Below are 18,489 nucleotides of genomic sequence, written 5' to 3'. Positions count from 1 at the left end.
GCAACATTAGGCGCTAGGAGGTGATCCTGCCCGGAGATCAGCTGTTGGCAACTGGAGGGGCAGGAAGGAAGGACAGCTCCTATGGAGACGAAGCTTCCAATGGACCCCCAACGTGCCCTGCTCAATGAGGGGGAGGACGATGAGATGGTAAGGGCTGGGGGACCCTCCCCACGGTTCACCCCCAAAACTGCCCCCTGGAGTCTGCTAGCCTTATGCTGCCCCCCTCCTGGCTCCCCTGAGAGAAGCAGCTCCTCAAGGCCGGGGGCTGTTGTTTAGGGATGCTTGGGCACCCCCCATAGCAGGAGGGCTGGCAGGTCTCTTTGTCAGGGGTTGGGGGGAGGGGGAGGGGGAGGCTTCCACTTTATTTTGCCTGTTCAGGTTGCTCAGCACTGGGGCAAACCCTTCACAAATCCGTCCCCCCCAATCCCCCTTCCCCACTTGCTGCATCAAGGCTCTTTTCCATTCTTAAAAATCCCTTTCTCAATCAATCAATCAATCAATCAGTCAATCAATCAATCAGAATAGAGCTAGAAGGGACCTTGGAGGTCTTCTAGTCCAGCCCCCTGCTCAAGCAGGAGACCCTATACCAGTGATTCTCAACCTTTCTAATGCCGTGACCCCATAATACAGTTCCCCATGTTGTGGTGACCCCCAAGTGGGTGTGGCCACCAATAAGAGGGAGTAGGACAGCTAGGGAAAAGGGAAAAAAATGGCAGACAGCATGGTTTGGTGACTCCCGTGAAATGGTCATTCAACCCCAAATGGGGTCCCAACCCACAGGTTGAGAACCATTGCCCTATACCATCTCAGACAGGTGACTGTCCAATCTCTTCTTAAAAACCTCCAGCGTTGGATCACCCCCAACTTCTGGTGGCAAGCTGTTCCACTGGATGATTGTCCTCCCTGTTAGGAAGTTTCTCCTTAATTCCAGATTGCTTCTCTCCTTGATAACTTCCCATCCGTTGTTTCCTGTCCTGCCTTCAGGCGCTTTGGAGAATTCTCCCCCATTGCTGCTGCTAGGAGCTGGGGGAGAACCTGCTCTGGGGGAGGGGGTCCATGGATGTATCCATGGGGGATGGGGGATTCTTTTCTTCTGCAACTGGAGGTTGTGTGTTTCCACAGCACAAGTTCTGCTTCTCCTAGCTGAGCGACAGGAAGGAGATAATTTGGAAAGAGGGGGCCTGTAGACAAGATCCAGACTGGTGCATTGATACAGTACAAGAGAGCCCCAATAGCTCAGGAATGAACTGGGGGGGGGGAGTCTTCAGTGCTCTCCAAACAGGGCTGTTTTCTTGTGGACGTTTTTGGACCCAATTAGATAACATCATCAGGGCTAGAGGGGAGAGAGGAATGTGGAGAGGTGGAGGAGGAGGACTGTGGGGTCCTTGGTGCTCTCTGAGCTTGCTGGTTTCCTTGCAGACATTTCACTACCCAACTAGGTAGCATCATCAGGGCTAGAAGGTAAAGGGGATTATGAAGAGGAGGAGGAGGAGGAGGCGGAGGAGGAAGACTGTGGGGTCCTGGGTGCTCTCTGAGCTGGGTGATTTTCTTGCAGACATTTCATGACTCAACTAGGTAACATCATCAGGGCTAGAAGGGGGGGGGTTGCTTCCTAGTTATAGAAAGTTCTCAACTTACAACTGTTTGTTTAGCAACCCTTCAAAGTTACGATGTTACTGAAAAAAATGACCTACAACCAGTTGTCATCCGATTATGGCCACGTCCGCAGGGCCCCCTGATCAGGATTGGGGTGCTTCGCCTCTGTGGCTGCAGTGTCCCCCGGCATTTTCTGCCACCTCCCCAGGCAGCTTCTGACAAGCAAAGCCAATGGGGGGGGGGAACTGGATTCATTTAACGGCCTTGTGTTACACTTAACAACTGCAATGATTCGTTTAACAACCGTGGCCAAAAAGGTTGCAAAATCAGGTGCGACTCATTTAACAACTGCCTTGCTTAATATAACAGAAATTTTCATCCCACTTGTGATCATAAGTTGAGGATTAACTGTACATACAGTAATTTGCCCTCTCAGTGTTGGTGTGTGTGTGTGTGGTTGTGTGTTTGTGTGTGTGTTGGTTCTTTGATTGGGCTGTTGCTTTACTGTTTGATTGTTTGTCTAAGTTGGGGATTCCTTCGTTAGGACATCCTTTATCGCTTGATGCTTTGCCAGGTGTTAATTCCTGCCAAACTGGGTGTTGTCAACTCCGACACGCAACGAAGCACTAAGCGACAGCCTAACCAAGAAGCAGCGCAGGAGGGAACAGCACCCCTACCCCAACACTGACAGGCTCTGTCTTGGGAAGGTCTCTGCCATCCAGGCCGGGGATCTTGTCCCAAAGGTGCTTCCCCCCCCCCAAAAGGCAACTGGACTTTCTTGGTTTTGCTTCTCATCCAAGAAGCTTCTTCCGCTGAAAAAAAAAAGCTTCTTGGATGAGAAATGAACCGTGTTCGGAGAAGAAACAAAGTCCAGTTGCCTTTTGGGACTGGCAGGGTACACAAGCTGACATCAACCTCCCCTCCAGTGGTGGGATTCAGATAGGTGAACAACCGGTTCTCTATCTGGATGCTGCTTCTGGAAGTCCATTCTGGGCCTGGGCAACACAAAATTAGCTACCGGTTCTGCCGGTGCGAACTGGCTGAATCCCACCACTTCTCCCCTCCTCCCCCCCCAGTGCTGAAGATATTCCCTAGCTGGATAAGGAAACATCTGCAAGGAAACAGCCAACTTCAGAGACCAGCAAAGACCCCACAAACTGGTATTTTTTGCCCCCCCCTTCTGTAAACACGAGTCTGCGGCGGGTGGTCTGAAGCAGTAACACACCCTACTGCTTTCCTGGGGCACATCAATCAGAGAATCCTAGGATGCGAAGGGACCTCGGGGGTCTTCTAGACCAACCCCCTGCTCAAGGCAGAAGAGCTTATACCATCCCACTCAAATGGTTGTGTAATCTAGTTTTGAAGGCCTCCAGTGATGGTGCAACATCACCAACAACCTCAGGAGGCAAATTGTTCCATTGATTAATTGCTCTCACTGTCAGGAAATTTCTCCTTACTTCTAGATCGGATCTCTCTTTGATAAGACTCTTTGTGGTGCCATCAGGTGCTCTCTTTTCTGTGACAGCCCCTCAGGTTTTGGAAGACACGTCACCCCTAGTCCTTTTCTTCAGTAAGCTGGATACCAAGGTCCCCCAACTGGTCCTCACACAGCTTAGCCCCCAGCCCCCTGACCATCTTTGCTGCTCTTCTCTGCACTCTTTCCAATTTTTCAACATCTTTTTTGTATCATGATGACCAGAACGGGATGTAGGATTCCACGTGTGGCCTCACCAGTGCTGTGTAAATCACAGTGTGGTATTAACACTCCACCTGATCTTGATATTGTCTCTCTTTTGATGCAGCTTAGGGCTGCATCAAAGTCCATTACTTGTGGACTTCAACTCCCAGAATTCCTCAGCCAGGCACATGTGCCTAGCTGAGGAACCCTGGGAGTTGAAGTCCACAAGTCATCAAAGGGCCAAGTTTGAAGACCCCTGATGTAGTATATTAAGTCATCTCTTGTTGTTACGGCAGAGTTCTATTTTTGCATAATGTCCCAGGGAAAAAAGGAAGCAGTTTGAATATTATCTCATGTCTTAGAAAGGAGCTCCTGAGCATAGCGAGAGTACAAACTAGTAGTATCAAATACTGAGCAAGCGAAAGTGCTTCGGGGGAGACCTCCGTTTCAGTTGTAATCAGGCTGGTTATAAAGAGCCCCAGGCCAAGAGGCTGGTAGAAAGTTTTGCTACTGGGCAGTAAAAGTCTGACCCTTTTATTTTGATCTTTGAGCTTCCCCCGTAATCTTCCTTTTCCATCTTAGCTTCTTGCTCCTTAACTATAGATTCCTTTATTCTCTTGGTTTGGAAGGCCTGCCCTGGAATGCCACTGGACAGGTCACCGTCTGCTTGACCTGCCTTGGCGGGCCCATCGCAGAGCCTCGGGGGACGGCGTCACTGAGGGGGTCCCCCTTGAGTGGAGATGTTGGACCCCGCCTGGTCCCTGTGGGGCCGGAGGGAAGGGAGAGAAGAGGGGAAATCAACGAAGGGGGTACTCAGGTAGTCCTCGACCTACAGAAGACCTACACTTGTCTGAAATGGTCTAGGGTCAGCCATAGATTCAGAACATCCAGATTCAGCCAGAGTTTCATTCCATACAGCATTAACCTTGTGAACTCTCAAGCTTCCTCCTTCCGTCATATATTCAAGATAGACAGTATTTAATATTTATTTGATATGTATATGTAGGGGTGTGGGTCTATACATATGTTATACGTAGTATGTTTAAGTGTGTGTCATGTACATGTTTCACTTTGAGAACGGGCAACTAAATTTCATTTTTGATGTGTGCCGTTGTGCCCACAGTAAAAAAATGACAATAAAGACTATCTTATCTTAACTTGTCTTATCTTATCTCTTGCTCAAGCAGGGGGGCTGGACTAGAAGACCTCCAAGGTCCCTTCCAGCTCTCTTCTCCTCTCTTCTCCTCCTCTCCTCTCCTCCTCTCCTCTCCTCTCCCCTCCTCTCCTCTCTTCTCTTCTCTCCTCTCCTCCTGTCTTCCCCTCTCTTCCCCTGTCCTCTCCTCTCCTCTCCTCCTCTTCTCTTCTCTTCTCTTCTCTTCTCTTCTCTTCTCTTCTCTTCTCTTCTCTTCTCTTCTCTTCTCCTCTCTCCTCTCCTCTCCTCCCCTCCCCTACTCTCTTCCTCTCCTCTCCTCTCCTCCTCTCCCCTCCTCTCCCCTCCTCTTCTCTCCTCTCCTCTCCTCCCCTCCCCTCTTCTCTTCTCTCTTCCTTTTCTCCTATTCTGTTCTGTTTGTTATTCTATTCTGTTCCTGTTGCTAAGCAAGGCAACTGTTAAGTGAGTTTTGCCCCATTTTACAATCTTTCTTGCCACGGTTGTTAAGTGAATCACTGCAGTTAGTCACACGGCTGTTAAGTGAATCCAGCTCCCCCCCCACTGGCTTTGCTAGTCAGAAGGCGGCCAAAGTGGATCACGTGACAACAGGAATGCTGCAGCTGTCATAAATAGGAACCGGCTGCCGAGTGTCCGGAGTTCGACCCCCTGAGCAGGGGGAGGATGCAACGGCCGTTAAGTGGGAAGAAGACAGCCCTGAGTTGCTTTTTCCTGTGACTGTGGTAACTTGGTGAGGTCACTAAATGGACTGTTGTAAGTCGAGGACTGCCCGTGCAGAAGAGAAAAGGTCCCTCCTAAAGAGTGCCGGGGAAGAAGCCTTTCAGAAATGCCGCCCTTCAAAAGGCAGGGAGGCTGCGCTGTGCCAGGCCAGGCTGGCAGCCCGAGGGCCTCCCTTGGCCTCTTTCCCTCCCCAGTCGGAGCCAGGCTGGCAAGGGCTGCCAGGGTCAGGCCAGGGCTCGGACCCTCAGAGGGGCCAGAAGCTCTGGGGCAGGACCCACTTTACGAGAGGGCACCACATGATCCTCTTGGGCCCAGTTTATCCCAACAGCGCTGGGGGGAGAAACCCCAAGAGACTGACCACTTCAGGAGGGCACAAGCAACCTTTTATCTAGTTGCATAATAAAAACGCTGCCAGTCGTGATGTCAACTGCTAATCCTCACATAAATTAGATTGACACTTTATATGGAGATTACGCCATTAATAAAAAGGCGCTGAAGCTTTTGCGTTTGGCTACTTCCTGGTTCCCATGTAAAAATAGAAGTGAGGATTTAAGCTTCAGAAATCGTGGGCGCTCCATCATCCCTGGAGGTTTTTAAGAAGAGACCAGACAGCCACTTGTCTGAGACGGTATAGGCCAGGGGTAGGCAATCGTGGCTCTTTTACGACTCGTGGACTTCAACTCCCAGAATTCCTCAGCCAGCCATGCTGAGGGGAAAGAGAGAGGTTTCCAAGCTGAGCCAGGCTGGCTGAGGAATTCTGGGAGTTGAAGTCCACAAGTCATAAAGGGGCCACAGTTCCCCCATGCTGGCTCAGGAATTCGGGGAAAGTCATGAGAGGGCCATAGTTCCCCCACGCTGGCTGAGGAATTCTGGGAGTTGAATTCGCTGAGTCATGAAGGGGCCATAGCTCCCCCATGCTGGCTGAGGAATTCTGGGAGTTGAAGTCCACCAATCATAAAGGGGCCATAGTTCCCCCATGGCTGGCTCAGGAATTCTGGGAGTTGAAGTCCACAAGTCATAGAAAAGCCAAGGTTGCCTACCCCTGGTCTAGGGAAAGGGAGCAGCTGGCCAAATTCAGCGGAAGGGCCCGACCTGGCCACTGCAGAGCCTTGACCTCTAAAGAGAGGAGCCTTGGCCAGCCTGAGATGATATAGGTCCCCCTGATGGAGCAGGAGGCTGGACTAGAAGACCTCCAAGGTCCCTTCCAGCTCTATTCTATTATCATTAAGCAAATACCTCAGCAAGCTCTTCAGGAGACTGTAGAAAGTCCTTGAGTTACAACCACAAGGGAATCACTCAATCACAGTCATAACTTGTGATGGTTGCAAAGCGGGTCACCGCGTGACTGGATCCAATTTTAGGAACTTTTTTTGGGCCAGATGTAAGTGAATTTGGGGGTTGTAAAATGAACGCAGTGCATTGTTCGCGATGGGGTGCTTTTTTTGCAAAACATTGTAAATTGTGCCCACGTGACCACGGGGTGTTGCAGGGGAAGGGGCTGCGGGGGGAGGGGGCTGGACACCAGAATATTGAAATTGGGGTCATAGATCTCTTTTTCGTGTTCCGTTACAACTTAGGTTGTAAACAACCGGACATAACTCGAGAAGAGCCTGAATTTGTGTGAAAGGGCCCTTTTTAGCTTGGAGATCTTGGCTGGTTTTACTCCTTCAAGCGTCACTCAGATCGTAGCAACTCGAACTGTCTGGCTGGAAGAAAGAAGGGGGTGGGCTGCCCCACGGGGGGGGGGGAGGCAGTGAGGCGGAGGGATTCCTGAGCCCTAGAAATGCAGGTGGGAGAAGTCAGACGGTCCAGCAGTTGGCTTCTCCCTGCCTCCTTTGGCTAGCCTGATCTTGGCTTCCTTTAGAAGCAGGGTCTCCACCCTGGGCCACTTTAAGACTTGTGGACTTCAACTCCCAGAATTCCCCAGCCAGCACATGCTGGCTGGGGAATTCTGGGAGTTGAAGTCCACAAGTCTTAAAATGGGCCAGGGTGGAGACCCCTGCTTTAGAAGCTGGCTTGCTGTGGAAGAACCTGACCCTCCTCCGCGTATCCTTGGTCTTCGGTTTGGGGACACTCTCTGAGGTCTCCAATTGCTAGGCCTGCCTCTCCCGGTCCTTAGTAGTTTAACTGGTGCACTTTATTTGCTTTATTTGCAGTTGTTCTTAAATATGCTTTTCTCCAGAAAGGTTGGCCTATTTACAATCCGGTTTGCAAAAGAGTCCAGTACTTTTTTTCCTTTAATCTTTCTTTCTTCCACCTCCTTTGACTCGCTGAGATCCGTCCGGTGATTTCTCTTGAATATTCCCCTTTCCCTGTGATTTCTCTTGACTTCTTGGAAAGAGCCCTCGTTCCCTCTTTCTTGTGAGCTTATATGCTACAAAAACTCTCCTGCCTGTTTGTCTGTTTGTAACCTTCAGATGGGCAAAACAGTGCACAATAGGGCAGCAATTTTTGAACCCATTGGGCTTTAAGTTAGATAATTTACAGAATGTATCCACCGATTAGTTCATAATTGGGAAAGGAGTCCAGCAAGGCTGTATACTGTCGCCCTGCCTATTTAACTTCTATGCAGAGCACATCGTGAGAAAGGCAGGGCTAGATGAATCAAAAGTTGGAATTAAGATTGCCGGGAGAAATATCAACAACCTAAGATATGCAGATGATACCACTCTAATGGCAGAAAGTGAAGAGGAACTAAAGAGCCTCTTGATGCGGGTGAAGAAGGGGAGTGCAAAAGTTGGCTTGAAACTCAACATTAAGAAAACCAAGATCATGGCATCTGGCCCTCTCAATTCCTGGCAAACAGATGGGGAAGAAATGGAGGTAGTGACCGATTTTATCTTCCCGGGCTCCAAGATCACCGCAGATGGGGACCTGCAGCCAAGAAATTAAAAGACGCTTGCTCCTGGGGAGGAAAGCTATGGCAAATCTAGACAGCATACTAAAAAGCAGAGACATCACCCTTCCAACAAAAATGTGTAAAGTCAAGGCCATGGTTTTCCCAGTTGCAATGTATGGCTGTGAAAGTAGGACCATAAGAAAGGCTGAGTGACAAAGAATGGAGGCCTTTCAACTCTGGTGCTGGAGAAGACTCCTGCGAGTCCTCCGGACTGCAAGGCGATCCAACCGGTCAGTCCTAGAGGAGATCAACCCCAACTGCTCTTTAGAAGGCCAGATCCTGAAGTTGAAACTCAAATACTTTGGCCACCTAATGAGAAGGAAGGACTCCCTGGAGAAGAGCCTGATGCTGGGAAAAATTGAGGGCAAGAGAAGAAGGGGATGACAGAGAATGAGGTGGCTGGATGGAGTCCCTGAAGCAGCAGGCGTGAGCTTCAGTGGACTCCAGAAGATGGCAGAGGACAGGAAGGCCTGGAGGAACCTTGTCCATGGGGTCACAATGGGTCGGACACGACTTTGCAACTAACAACAACAAACCTTCAGCTGGGAAAAACAGTGCATAACAGGGCAGCAATCTTTGAACCAATTGTACTTTAAGTTAGCTAATTTACAGAATGTATCCAAAATTTGGGACTTCTTATTCTCCTGGGGCTGAAATTTGGGAAAGCCATGGCTCTTACTACCACAGTCAGCTCTGGTTATGTGTTGTCATTTCTAGTGCTCACTGACAGCTTCTCATCAGCCAAAATCCACGTGGAAGTCCAAGTTGGGGAAGGGAACGAGGAGGTGCATGAGTTATGATAGGGGTGGGGAAGGGTGTGCATGGGTGTGCAAGAGGTGAGAGGCAGATGAGGGTGTGAGGTGGTGCATGAAAGGTGTGGTGAGTGCCACAGGAAATTCATAAGGGTGCTGCACAGATTGGAGAAGGAGTGGGAGGATGGGGGTCAGGGAGGGAAAAACTAAAGAAGAACAACTAAGATGAACAAAGGCCTGGAGATTAAACCACGTGAGGAACGGTTGCAGGAATTGGGTGCGGCTAGTCTAGAGAAAAGAAGGACTATTCATATAAACCAGAACTAAAGGGAACCGAACACAAGAAGGCGTAGCAATATATTACAATTAATGATGTAATCAATCAGTGTCCAAAGTCTGCCTAGTTTTACAGACAGTATAACAAAACCTCCCTCCTTTCAGAGAGACTGACAGATAGGACAATAAAAATTTAATTTTATGTGTTTGGCCTATGGTTGTAATAATAAACTGATGGATGGAAGGATTAGTGGTGACATGATGGCAGCCTTCCAGTATTTGTGGTGCTGCCACAAAGAAGGGGGTGAGGGGTCAACTTGTTTTTCCAAAGCCCCCGAAGGCAGGGTGAGAAACAACAGTTGGAAACTAATCTAGGGGAGAAGCAGCCTGAAATTAAGGAGAACAATTGAGGACAATTAATTCAGTGGAACAGCTTGCCTCTAGAAATTATGGGTGCTCCAACACTGAAGACTTTCAAGAACAGACTGGACAGCCACTGGTCTGAAATGGTATAGGGCAGGGGTAGGCAACCTTGGCTCTTTTATGACTGGTGGACTTCAACTCCCAGAATTCCTGAGCCAGCCGTGCTGAGGGGAAAGGGAGAGGTTTCCAAGCTGAGCCATGCTGGCTGAGGAATTCTGGGAGTTGAAGTCCACAAGTCATGAAGGAGCCATACTTGCCCCACGCTGGCTCAGGAATTCTGGGAGTTGAAGTCCACAAGTCATGAAGGGGCCATAGTCCCCCCACGCTGGCTCAGGAATTCTGGGAGTTGAAGTCCACGAGTCATGAGGGGGCCATAGTTCCCCCACGCTGGCTCAGGAATTCTGGGAGTTGAAGTCCACGAGTCATGAGGGGCCCATAGTTCCCCCATGCTGGCTCAGGAATTCTGGGAGTTGAAGTCCATGAGTCATGAAGGGGCCATAGTTCCCCCATGCTGGCTCAGGAATTCTGGGAGTTGAAGTCCACGAGTCATAAAAGAGCCAAGGTTGCCTACCCCTGGTCTAGGGTCTGCTGTTTGAGCAGGGGGTTGGCCTCCAAGACCTCCAAGTTCCCTTCCAGCTCTATTCTGATTGATTGATTGATTGATTGAGGGTGCTCAGGGCTGTGCTAGGGAATGTGCACAGATGGGGGAAATTTACCAGAGCAAGTCGTGGCCTCCCCTGCCAGTTTCCCCACTGACTTTCTCTCTGCCAACCTCCCACAAGGAAACTCAGTGGGGAAGCCAGCTGGAAGTCAGAAGTCAGTCCTGCTTCCACTGCCTGTGGCCATCCTGTGCATCTGTTTGGGGAAGGAACTCTCTCTGAAAGGACAACCCAAAGGACCAGGACTTCTCTAGCTTTCCTCCATTTCTCCGACTTGCTTGATTGTGATCTCTTTCTTGCCCGGTGGCAAAAGTCTTCCTGCCTTGAGGCGTTTGGATTCTGGCTTTGCAGCAGCCATAAAGGTTTGGCTCAAAGCCAATCCCGCCTCTTCACTTAATGGAGGATATACTCTTCAATTGGAGTAATTATCTTTTCCGCAGTCCCCTGGTTGACTGAGGGGGCCTTTCTCCCTCTCTTCCTGGCTCCTGTGAGATTCTGAACTGGTGAGTCGGGCGATGCCACGGGCACAGCTGCCCTCCGGTTCCTTGGAGCCTCTGTTGCTTGCAAAGGAAGTCTTTGCGAACCCCCCTCTGCCTCTTTCTGCACTGGGGGGGGGGTTTGATCCCACCTGGATCTCCAGGGGATTCTACGCTCCTCCGTTCCTCCCTCCCGATTGCCCATCCGTAGCGCTGCCTCCTCTCCTGGTCCATTTATTCTAGATGTCTCTGGAGAGTCTCCATCATCCAGATCAGTGATGGTGAACCTTTTAGAAACTGAGTGCCCAAAAACCGCCCCACCCCCAGCCCACTCCCACTCTGCCCCCGCTCTACCCTCTGGCTGCCCTGCCCCACCCCGCCCTGCCCCACCCACCCATAGAGCCACCCACTGCCTCCACGGCCCACCGCAGATCGCCCAGGCGGCCCTGCAGTGCCATGGCTGCCACGCCCTCCTCCCACGCCCCACAGCATCATGCGCGCAATGGGGCACGAGGGTGGAGTCTTGTTCCTGCTGCCCAGCTCCCATAATCTTGGCTGCTCTGCTCCATGCGGCCCATTCCCGGGGGTGACTCTCCTCTGGGGGGGGGGCTGCTGGTGAGGAGGAGGTCATGGGGGGAAGTGAGATTGGGGCGACGGTGTGCGTGCCCACAGAGAGGGCTCTGAGTGCCGCCTCTGGCACGCGTTCCATAGGTTCGCCACCACTGATCCGGATCATGGTTGTCCCAAAGGTGCTTTTTTCCAAAAGGCAACTGGACTTTCTTGGGTTTTTTCCTTGAAAATGTTTCGCTTCTCATCCAAGAAGCTTCCTCAGTTCTTTGGCTTCTAGTGCAGGCGGCTCCTGGTGGCCAGCAGTTGCTCTGCAACCAGGGAAGGAGGAGGAGGAGGAGGAGGAGGAGGAGGAGGAGGAAGAGGAAGAGGAGGAAGAGTCTCCATCTCCATGGGGGTCTGCTCTTGGAAGGAGGGGCATCTCCACAGTGCACTGCCTCAGAGAGCCAATGCCCCACCCCCTGTGCCTTGCACCCTGACCAGTTCCTGGTAAAGAGGGCTGGGCATGCCTGGGGCTCAGCCTGCTCCCCTAGGTTCTCCCCACCCCAACGTGCAGGCCCCTTTGTCAGCCCAGGGCTGCCCCAGCAAGGGTCCTCAAGGAACCCAGCCGGGCGGAGGCAGCTTCCTGCCAGGATCGTGGCCAGGGTGGGAAGCATCTCCAGTGTCCTTGGAGAGCTCCGGCCCCACGGCAGAGCTGGCAAGCGAGGCAGCCTGTCCTGCCCCTTCCTGGGCAGTCTGTCCCACCGGTGAGCCTTCCTACTGTGGTGCCCTTCCTCCTGACGTCCAGCCTGAAACTCTCCCTTGTAGTGTCCACCCAGAGGTCCTGACCCTGTCCCTGGCTGGCCTCTCTTGGCCCATCTTAGCTTAGTCAGAGCTGGCTGCAGTTTGTTTGCTTTCAGCTCAATTGTTCTTAGATGCGCTTTTCTCCAGAAATATTTGTTGAAACACAATCCTGTTGGCAAAAGTTTCCAGGAATTGATTTGTTTTTAAATCTTTCTGTTCACTCTTCAAGAGGCAACTGGACTTCCTTTGTTTTTCCTTGAAGACGTTTTGCTTCTCCTCCAAGGAGCTGCTTCTTTTCTGACACTCAGCTAGAACTGAAAAAGCTTTTTGGGTGAGAAGCGAAACGTCTTCAAGGAAAAACAAAGGAAGTTGCCTCTTGAAAAAAGCCCCTTTGGGAGTTGCTGTGCTGACCGCTTTCCGGTACATAGAATCCAAAACTAACCATCCAGCCAGGATTCACAAAAAGCATTAAGCCTCTAATTCTGGCCTGTGACGCAAGGCTGATTGATTGATGAAGCCCCATAAAAGCCTAACTGAGGTCCACAAGAGTCTTGAGTCTTTCACTGACCTGGCCAAGCCGGTTGGGTGGCTGTGTCAATTGCTCCCCTGATCTTCAATTACCTCTTCCAGGATCCTTGGGTGAATTAAGCTACTGAGTGGTATCTGAGTTCAGATCCATGGTCAGTTGGCTCATAATAATTGCCTAAAATCATCATGTTCCTTGGCAATCATTGTTAGCAAATAGCACGGCCAGTTTCTGGCTTGTTTTGCACCCAGCACACCCCGTTGCAAATTGGAGCTGACTCACCTGTGGTTCAGCTCAGCCAGCAAGGAAGTGGCCCCAGGCTTATTTACTGGAGAGTAGCAAAGGCCACAACAGCTTCACATCATCCACCTTGAATTGCTTGTGACGCAGGCCTGGACATGCTCAAAAGCTCAGGTCAAGGTTCATGCCACAGGAACAGGAAACAACCTCAAACCCAAAAGCCCAGAAAAGTATAAAAACCCACCACTCCCAGCTACATGGGGTCAGCTTTCCCAGAGTCCCATTTCTGTCTGGCTCTGCTCTTCAATCAACTGTAACCTTCTTTCTAAAGCAGTCTCCATTTTGTTTATTCCCGGCTTGGACTGGACCCTGAAGAAGATTTTTCTTTCAACACCTCTGTTGACTCCGCCCCAGGTTCTGCTATCTGTTGTCCTACAGGTTGATTATTTTGAAGAGAGATGAGTTTTTACAAGGACTGAGCCTTCCCACAGATTGAGTGGGAAGCGCTCTCTTCACGGCAATCTCTTTCCTTCCAGGAGATATTTGGCTACAAGACCCACGGCTTCCGGAGGGCCCTGTGCCTGGCTGGCTACGTCCTGTCCTGCGGAGGCCTCCTGCTTCTCTTCCACTGGAAACCCGAGTGGGATGTCTGGGCCAACTGCCAGCCCTGCAGCTTGGAAGAGGCCGACGTGGTGCTGCTCAGAACCACAGTAGGTCCCTTTTATTCTCCCGAAGCAACCCGATTCTCTCCGTGTTATGTGCAGTCCTTCCTTAGGCTTCATGTCTTCTGCCCTGGACACAGACAGAGCTTGGAGAGCCATTTCAGCTTCTCCTTCTTCAGAGGAAAGCCGTGGCTTCTGCAAGTCACAACTATTTTGTTTGTTTCATTCGTTGGGCCACAAGATCAGACTGTATTTGATTTATAGAAATTCAGAGATTGGCCGGGTGGGAAACTGAATCCACCACAGCATTCAGGATTGGTGCTTTCTTCCTTATTCTGATCTAATGCTGGGTACTGGAGCCCCTCCGCCTTGCTCCTGGTCCTGGTCCTGGTCCTGGTCCAGCTCCTCCTCCTCCCTGTCCGAATCAAAATCAGAATCAGAATTGGAAGGGACCTTGTAGGTCATCTAGTCCAGCCTCCTGCCCAAGCAGGAGACCCCACACCATTTCTGATAGATGGCAGTCCAGTCTCTTCTTGAAAGCTTCCAGTGATGAACCTCCCACAACTTCTGGAGGCAGGTGGTTCCACTGGTTAATTGTTCTCACTGTCAGGAAATTTCTCCTTAATTCCAGGTTGCTTCTCTCCTTGATGAGTTTCCATCCGTTGCTTCTTGTCCTGCCTTCAGGCGCTTTGGAGAATAGCTTGACTCCCTCTTCTTTGGGGCAGCCCCTGAGATACTGGAAGGCTGCTATCCTGTCCCCCCTTCTCTTCATTAAACTAGACATACCCAATTCCAGCAACCATCCTTCATATGTTTTAGCCTCCAGTCCCCTGATCCTCTTGGTTGCTCTTCTCTGCACTCTTTCTAGAGTCTCAACATCTTTTTTATAGTGTGGAGACCAACCTGGTTTGCAGTATTTCAAGTATGATCTTATTAAGGCTTTATAGAGCGGTATTAGTACCTCATGTGATCTTGATTGGATCCCTCTGTTAATGCAACTCTCTAAAAGACCTAGGCATAATTTTAATGTTGTAAGTTGCCCAAAGTCACCCGTGCTGAGAGGGTAACAAATAAATTTAATAAGTAAGTAAATAGTTAAGAAAGAGGATCTGGAACCCAGTCTCTTGCTGGAGGGATCAAACCAGTCCCGCTCTAACGGAATAATCCCTGGCCGAATTTCCAGATTCAGCCGGAGCGTCTCTCCTTCCCTCCTTTTCCCTTTCCTCAGGATGAGAGCAAGAGATACACTCGGAAGCGGGTGATCTGCCTCGATTTCCGGGATCTGTTGGGCTGTGAAGAATCGGATCAGGGCTTCAGCAAAGAAAAGCATTCAGTCCTATGGAAAGCCATCAAGATGCCTGACATGAAAGTAAGCCAGGCGTTACCTGGGAGCAAGTGGGGGCTGCTTGTGTGTGTGTGTGTGTGTGTGTGTGTGTGTGTGAAACACTACAAAGAGCCTCCAAGCTTGTTTTGCTCTCCTTCCTGCTGGGCCAGTTCCATGAGGCACAGCCTGAGGCCAGAGCGAGGTGCAAGGGAGCCACCTCCACCTGTGGAAACCTTGGCAGCCCTCCACCTGGAGGCCCCTGCAGACTTTGCCTGCATCCCCTTTCCCGTTTAAGGCCTCCAGGTGCCCCACCAGCCCAGGACCCATTCAGGAAGAACACGTCGCCTTGGGGGGCTGCTTCTAGAAGTCAACTCTGGACACCCTGGCACTTCCTGGTGCCCTCAGGGCGGAAGGAGGCAGAGGGAGTTCAGCTGGGGAGGGTGAGGTGGGGGCTGATCTCCTGCCCCCTTGACCCTTACCCAGGCCGAGCAGAGCCCCAGGCATCCTGAGCCTGCTGCCTGTCTCCAAAGGTCGCCCTCCTGCCCCCAGGCCTGGCGGAAGGGGGGGGCAAGGGGAGGCTGGCCGGGACCCCTGGCCTCCTAATGTTTTCATGATGTGTTGCTCTTATAGGGGAGATATGTCCAGGTACAAAAAATACGCTATCTCTGGGATTTTTCTGAGAAACAGTTTGCCCGGGCTGGGTGAGTTTTTCACTTCTTCTTCTTCAGAGGAGGAGGAGGAGGAGAAGGACTGGCCGGAGGGTCCCTCCTGCCCAGTCACCCCCCCCCCATGTTTCCGTGTGGCTTCTTTTCCAGGTCACTTGAGGACGGCAACACCTGCTACCAAGTTCACCACCAATTTGGAGGTGGGCTGGAAAGGAGGGAAAAGGCACTCAGGTACACTCCTCCTGTGCAACCAGCACACACACACACACACACACACACACACACACACACACACACACACACAGAGAGAGAGAGAGAGAGAGAGAGAGAGAGAGAGAGAGAGAGAGAGAGAGAGAGAGCCTTCCTCCTTTGCTTCTGTTGTAATTAGGGATCCGGAGGTTGGTGAGGCTGAAGTAATCTTCACCCAGAGTTGTGACTTAAAACAACTGTAGTGTTAGAAAAGTTACCCTGCATGTTGTCTATTGTTGTGTGTTGCAAATGTTGCATTTAATTTTTTTCTCAAGCATCACACATGCAAGCACACATGTAGAATTCATGGATGGACACAAGATTTTCCTTCCTTCCTCCTTCCCTCCCTCCCTCCCTATTTTATTTCTACTTTCCTTATTTTATGTCTATTTCTCTGTCCCCTCCCTCCCTCCCTTCCTTCCTTCCTTCCTTCCTTCCTTCCTCCCTCCCTCCCTCCCTCCGTCCCTTCCTCCGTCCCCTCCCTCCATCTCTCCCTCCCTCTCTATTTTATTTCTACTTTCCTTATTTTATTTCTACTTCTCCTCTGTCCCATTCCATCCTTCCTCCCTCCCTCCCTCTTGGTGTTTTAGTCGTTCAGTAAAGGCAACCAGGAAGAGGTGGAAGTGGGTGACCTTCTTCAAGGGCAGAGGGCTGCAAATCTCCTGTCTGGGGGGGGGGAGCTCCCTCGCCCTGGCGGGGAGGGGGGTGTTCCTCCTTCCGAGGGGCGAGCCCTTCTTCCCCTCTGGGCCAGCTGGTGGGGGGTCCCTCTGCCTTGCCTCCCACCCCGGGCTGCTGCTGCAGCCTGAGGCAGCCCCCCCTCCTGCCTTCCAGGAGCTCCGTCTGCGGCCCCAACGCCATCGAGATTGAAATCCGCCCCATCTGGAAGCTGCTCTTCAAAGAGGTGACCGCCCCCCCCTCTCTGCCCAGCCTTGGGGGACGACAGCCAGGAGGAAGGGCCAAAGCCTGACCTCTTGCTTCTGGGAGGTCTCAGACCAACACAAAGACGCTGAAGAGCGGATTCAGACCCTTGGGGGGGGGGCTTCTCCCTCCTCCAGGGACCGGGACGTTCCTCTCCGGAAACTGAGGAACGCCAGAAGCTCTTCTCCCCAAAAGCCTGGCACAGTGCCCGCTGCTTGTGAGGCCCAAGAGCATCTCGGGGTCCCCTCAGAGCAGAGCCAGCTCAGCTGTGGGTGCTGGGCAGCGGGGGGGGGGGGGGCAGCTGAACCCTGGCCAGGAGGCCGGAGTCTTGGCACAGTAAATGCCTGGCAGAGGGCCGAGCCCCCGGGGCAACCAGGGGCTGGCCTAGGGCTGGCTTGCTGCTGCTCCGGGGGCAGGTCAGACCTGGCTTGTAGGGGCCTGGGCCACAGGTGCTCTGAGAGGGCCACGGGTGACTTGAGGACGCCAGCCTGCCCTGCCAACGCCACGGCTGCTCTTGCGAAGGGCGGTTGCTGCACGGCTCCTCAGCGCCTGTGGGGGCTTGGAGGGCACCCCACGGCTGCCCTGACCTCCCGCCCGTTGCTCTGCTGGCAGATCCTGAACCCCTTCTACGTCTTCCAAGCCTTCACCCTGATCCTCTGGTACACCCAGGGCTACATGGTGTATTCCTCGGCCATCATCGTCCTCTCTGTCATCTCCATTGGACTCACCATCTACGACCTCCGGCAGGTCAGCTCTCCCCCCTGCCCTGGCCACTGGACAGAGGAGGGGTGGCTGCCCCACCCTCCCTGCTTATTTCACTGTTTGATCAATGCCTTGCCTCTCCCCCAGACCCTCAGCAATGCAGGCAGCCCCCCTCCAATTCCCCCCCCACCACAACCCTGTGAGGGAGGCAGAGGAGTGGGAGGGACTGGTCAGCAGCTGTGGTCCAGTGAGTCTCTTTCCTCTGGCTTTGTTCAGAGATGGAGTGGCCTGCTCAGGGGACTCTGCACATGCTCAGGGGACTCTGCACTTCCTGGGATGCAAAGCTGTCTTTGGGGCGATGAGCCCGTTTGGGGACTGGATGTGGCTGGGAGGGGATCCTGCAAAGTTTTCCCCTTGGGGGTCAATGTGGGGAGGGGGTCTTCCCCCTTCTGCTTTCCCACAAGGGCCTTGCAGCAGCTGCTTTTTTTTTGGGGGGGGAGGTGTTTTGCATTCTGGTCTTAGCTCTCTTCCTCCCAGTTTGTCATGGAGCTGAACGAGACCCTTTTGGGGTTTTTTGGGCAGGTCAGGGAGCCCCCGGGAGCCCAATGTCCCTGCCCCCCTCCCAGCTTGGCTGATGATGAAAGGGGGAGTCCAGGCCCTTGTGTGGGTGCCTTGCTGATGGGGGGGGGGCAGAGACCGATAAGATTTGGCAAATCTGATGCATTCCAGGACCTGGACTAGCCTTCTCTTTCCTGGGGGGGGGGGGGCTGGGAAGAAAGAGGCAGCCAGAGACAGACCTCCCAGCCCTTTAACCTTCTCCCCACCTCCCCCCCCCAGCAATCCATCAAGCTGCACAATCTGGTGAAGGAGCACAACCAGGTGCAAGTCACAGTCTGGACGAAAGACGAAGGTGGGTGTGGTGCCCCCACCCCCCAATACCCCTGCCCCTCTCTTTCTCCCAGCCCAGCCCTTTATGATGACTGCTGGGCCCTTGGGGAGGGGGCTTCCACAGGGACTCCCTGGTCACACCAACAGCATGTCACGGAGGCAGAGCGCCTCCCTCTGGATGGCCAGAAGAGGCCTTCAGAGAAGACCCCCCACCCATTTCCTTCCCAAACGACAGCAGTTCCTGGAACAGCCAACATCTCCTGGCCTCCCCCACACACCGAAAGACTTGGAGCGAAGGGTCCAGGGGTGCATCCCTCC

General features: G+C 52.3%; 1 protein-coding gene across 3 annotated transcripts in view; it reads left to right on the top strand.

Moving 5' to 3' along the window:
- Positions 1 to 18,489, top strand: part of LOC120307154 (probable cation-transporting ATPase 13A5) — a 40,484-nt gene continuing 21,995 nt past the window's right edge. For 2 of the 3 annotated variants that reach the window (XM_039341509.1, XM_039341508.1), the window contains exons 1-8: positions 1 to 147; positions 13,300 to 13,473; positions 14,654 to 14,794; positions 15,380 to 15,450; positions 15,565 to 15,645; positions 16,495 to 16,564; positions 17,194 to 17,328; positions 18,121 to 18,193. In XM_039341509.1, coding sequence (XP_039197443.1) covers positions 82 to 147; positions 13,300 to 13,473; positions 14,654 to 14,794; positions 15,380 to 15,450; positions 15,565 to 15,645; positions 16,495 to 16,564; positions 17,194 to 17,328; positions 18,121 to 18,193 — 811 coding nt within the window. In that variant the 5' untranslated portion in view covers positions 1 to 81. The remainder of the gene's footprint in view (positions 148 to 13,299; positions 13,474 to 14,653; positions 14,795 to 15,379; positions 15,451 to 15,564; positions 15,646 to 16,494; positions 16,565 to 17,193; positions 17,329 to 18,120; positions 18,194 to 18,489) is intronic. The other variant, XM_039341510.1, reaches the window with a different exon arrangement.

The sequence above is a fragment of the Crotalus tigris genome, unplaced genomic scaffold, assembly GCF_016545835.1.
Source record: "Crotalus tigris isolate CLP2741 ecotype Arizona unplaced genomic scaffold, ASM1654583v1 scf7180000017765.3138416, whole genome shotgun sequence".
Classification (NCBI taxonomy): domain Eukaryota; kingdom Metazoa; phylum Chordata; class Lepidosauria; order Squamata; family Viperidae; genus Crotalus; species Crotalus tigris.
Note: the sequence above shows the minus strand (reverse complement) of the source record. Positions and strands in the feature narration are given on the sequence as shown.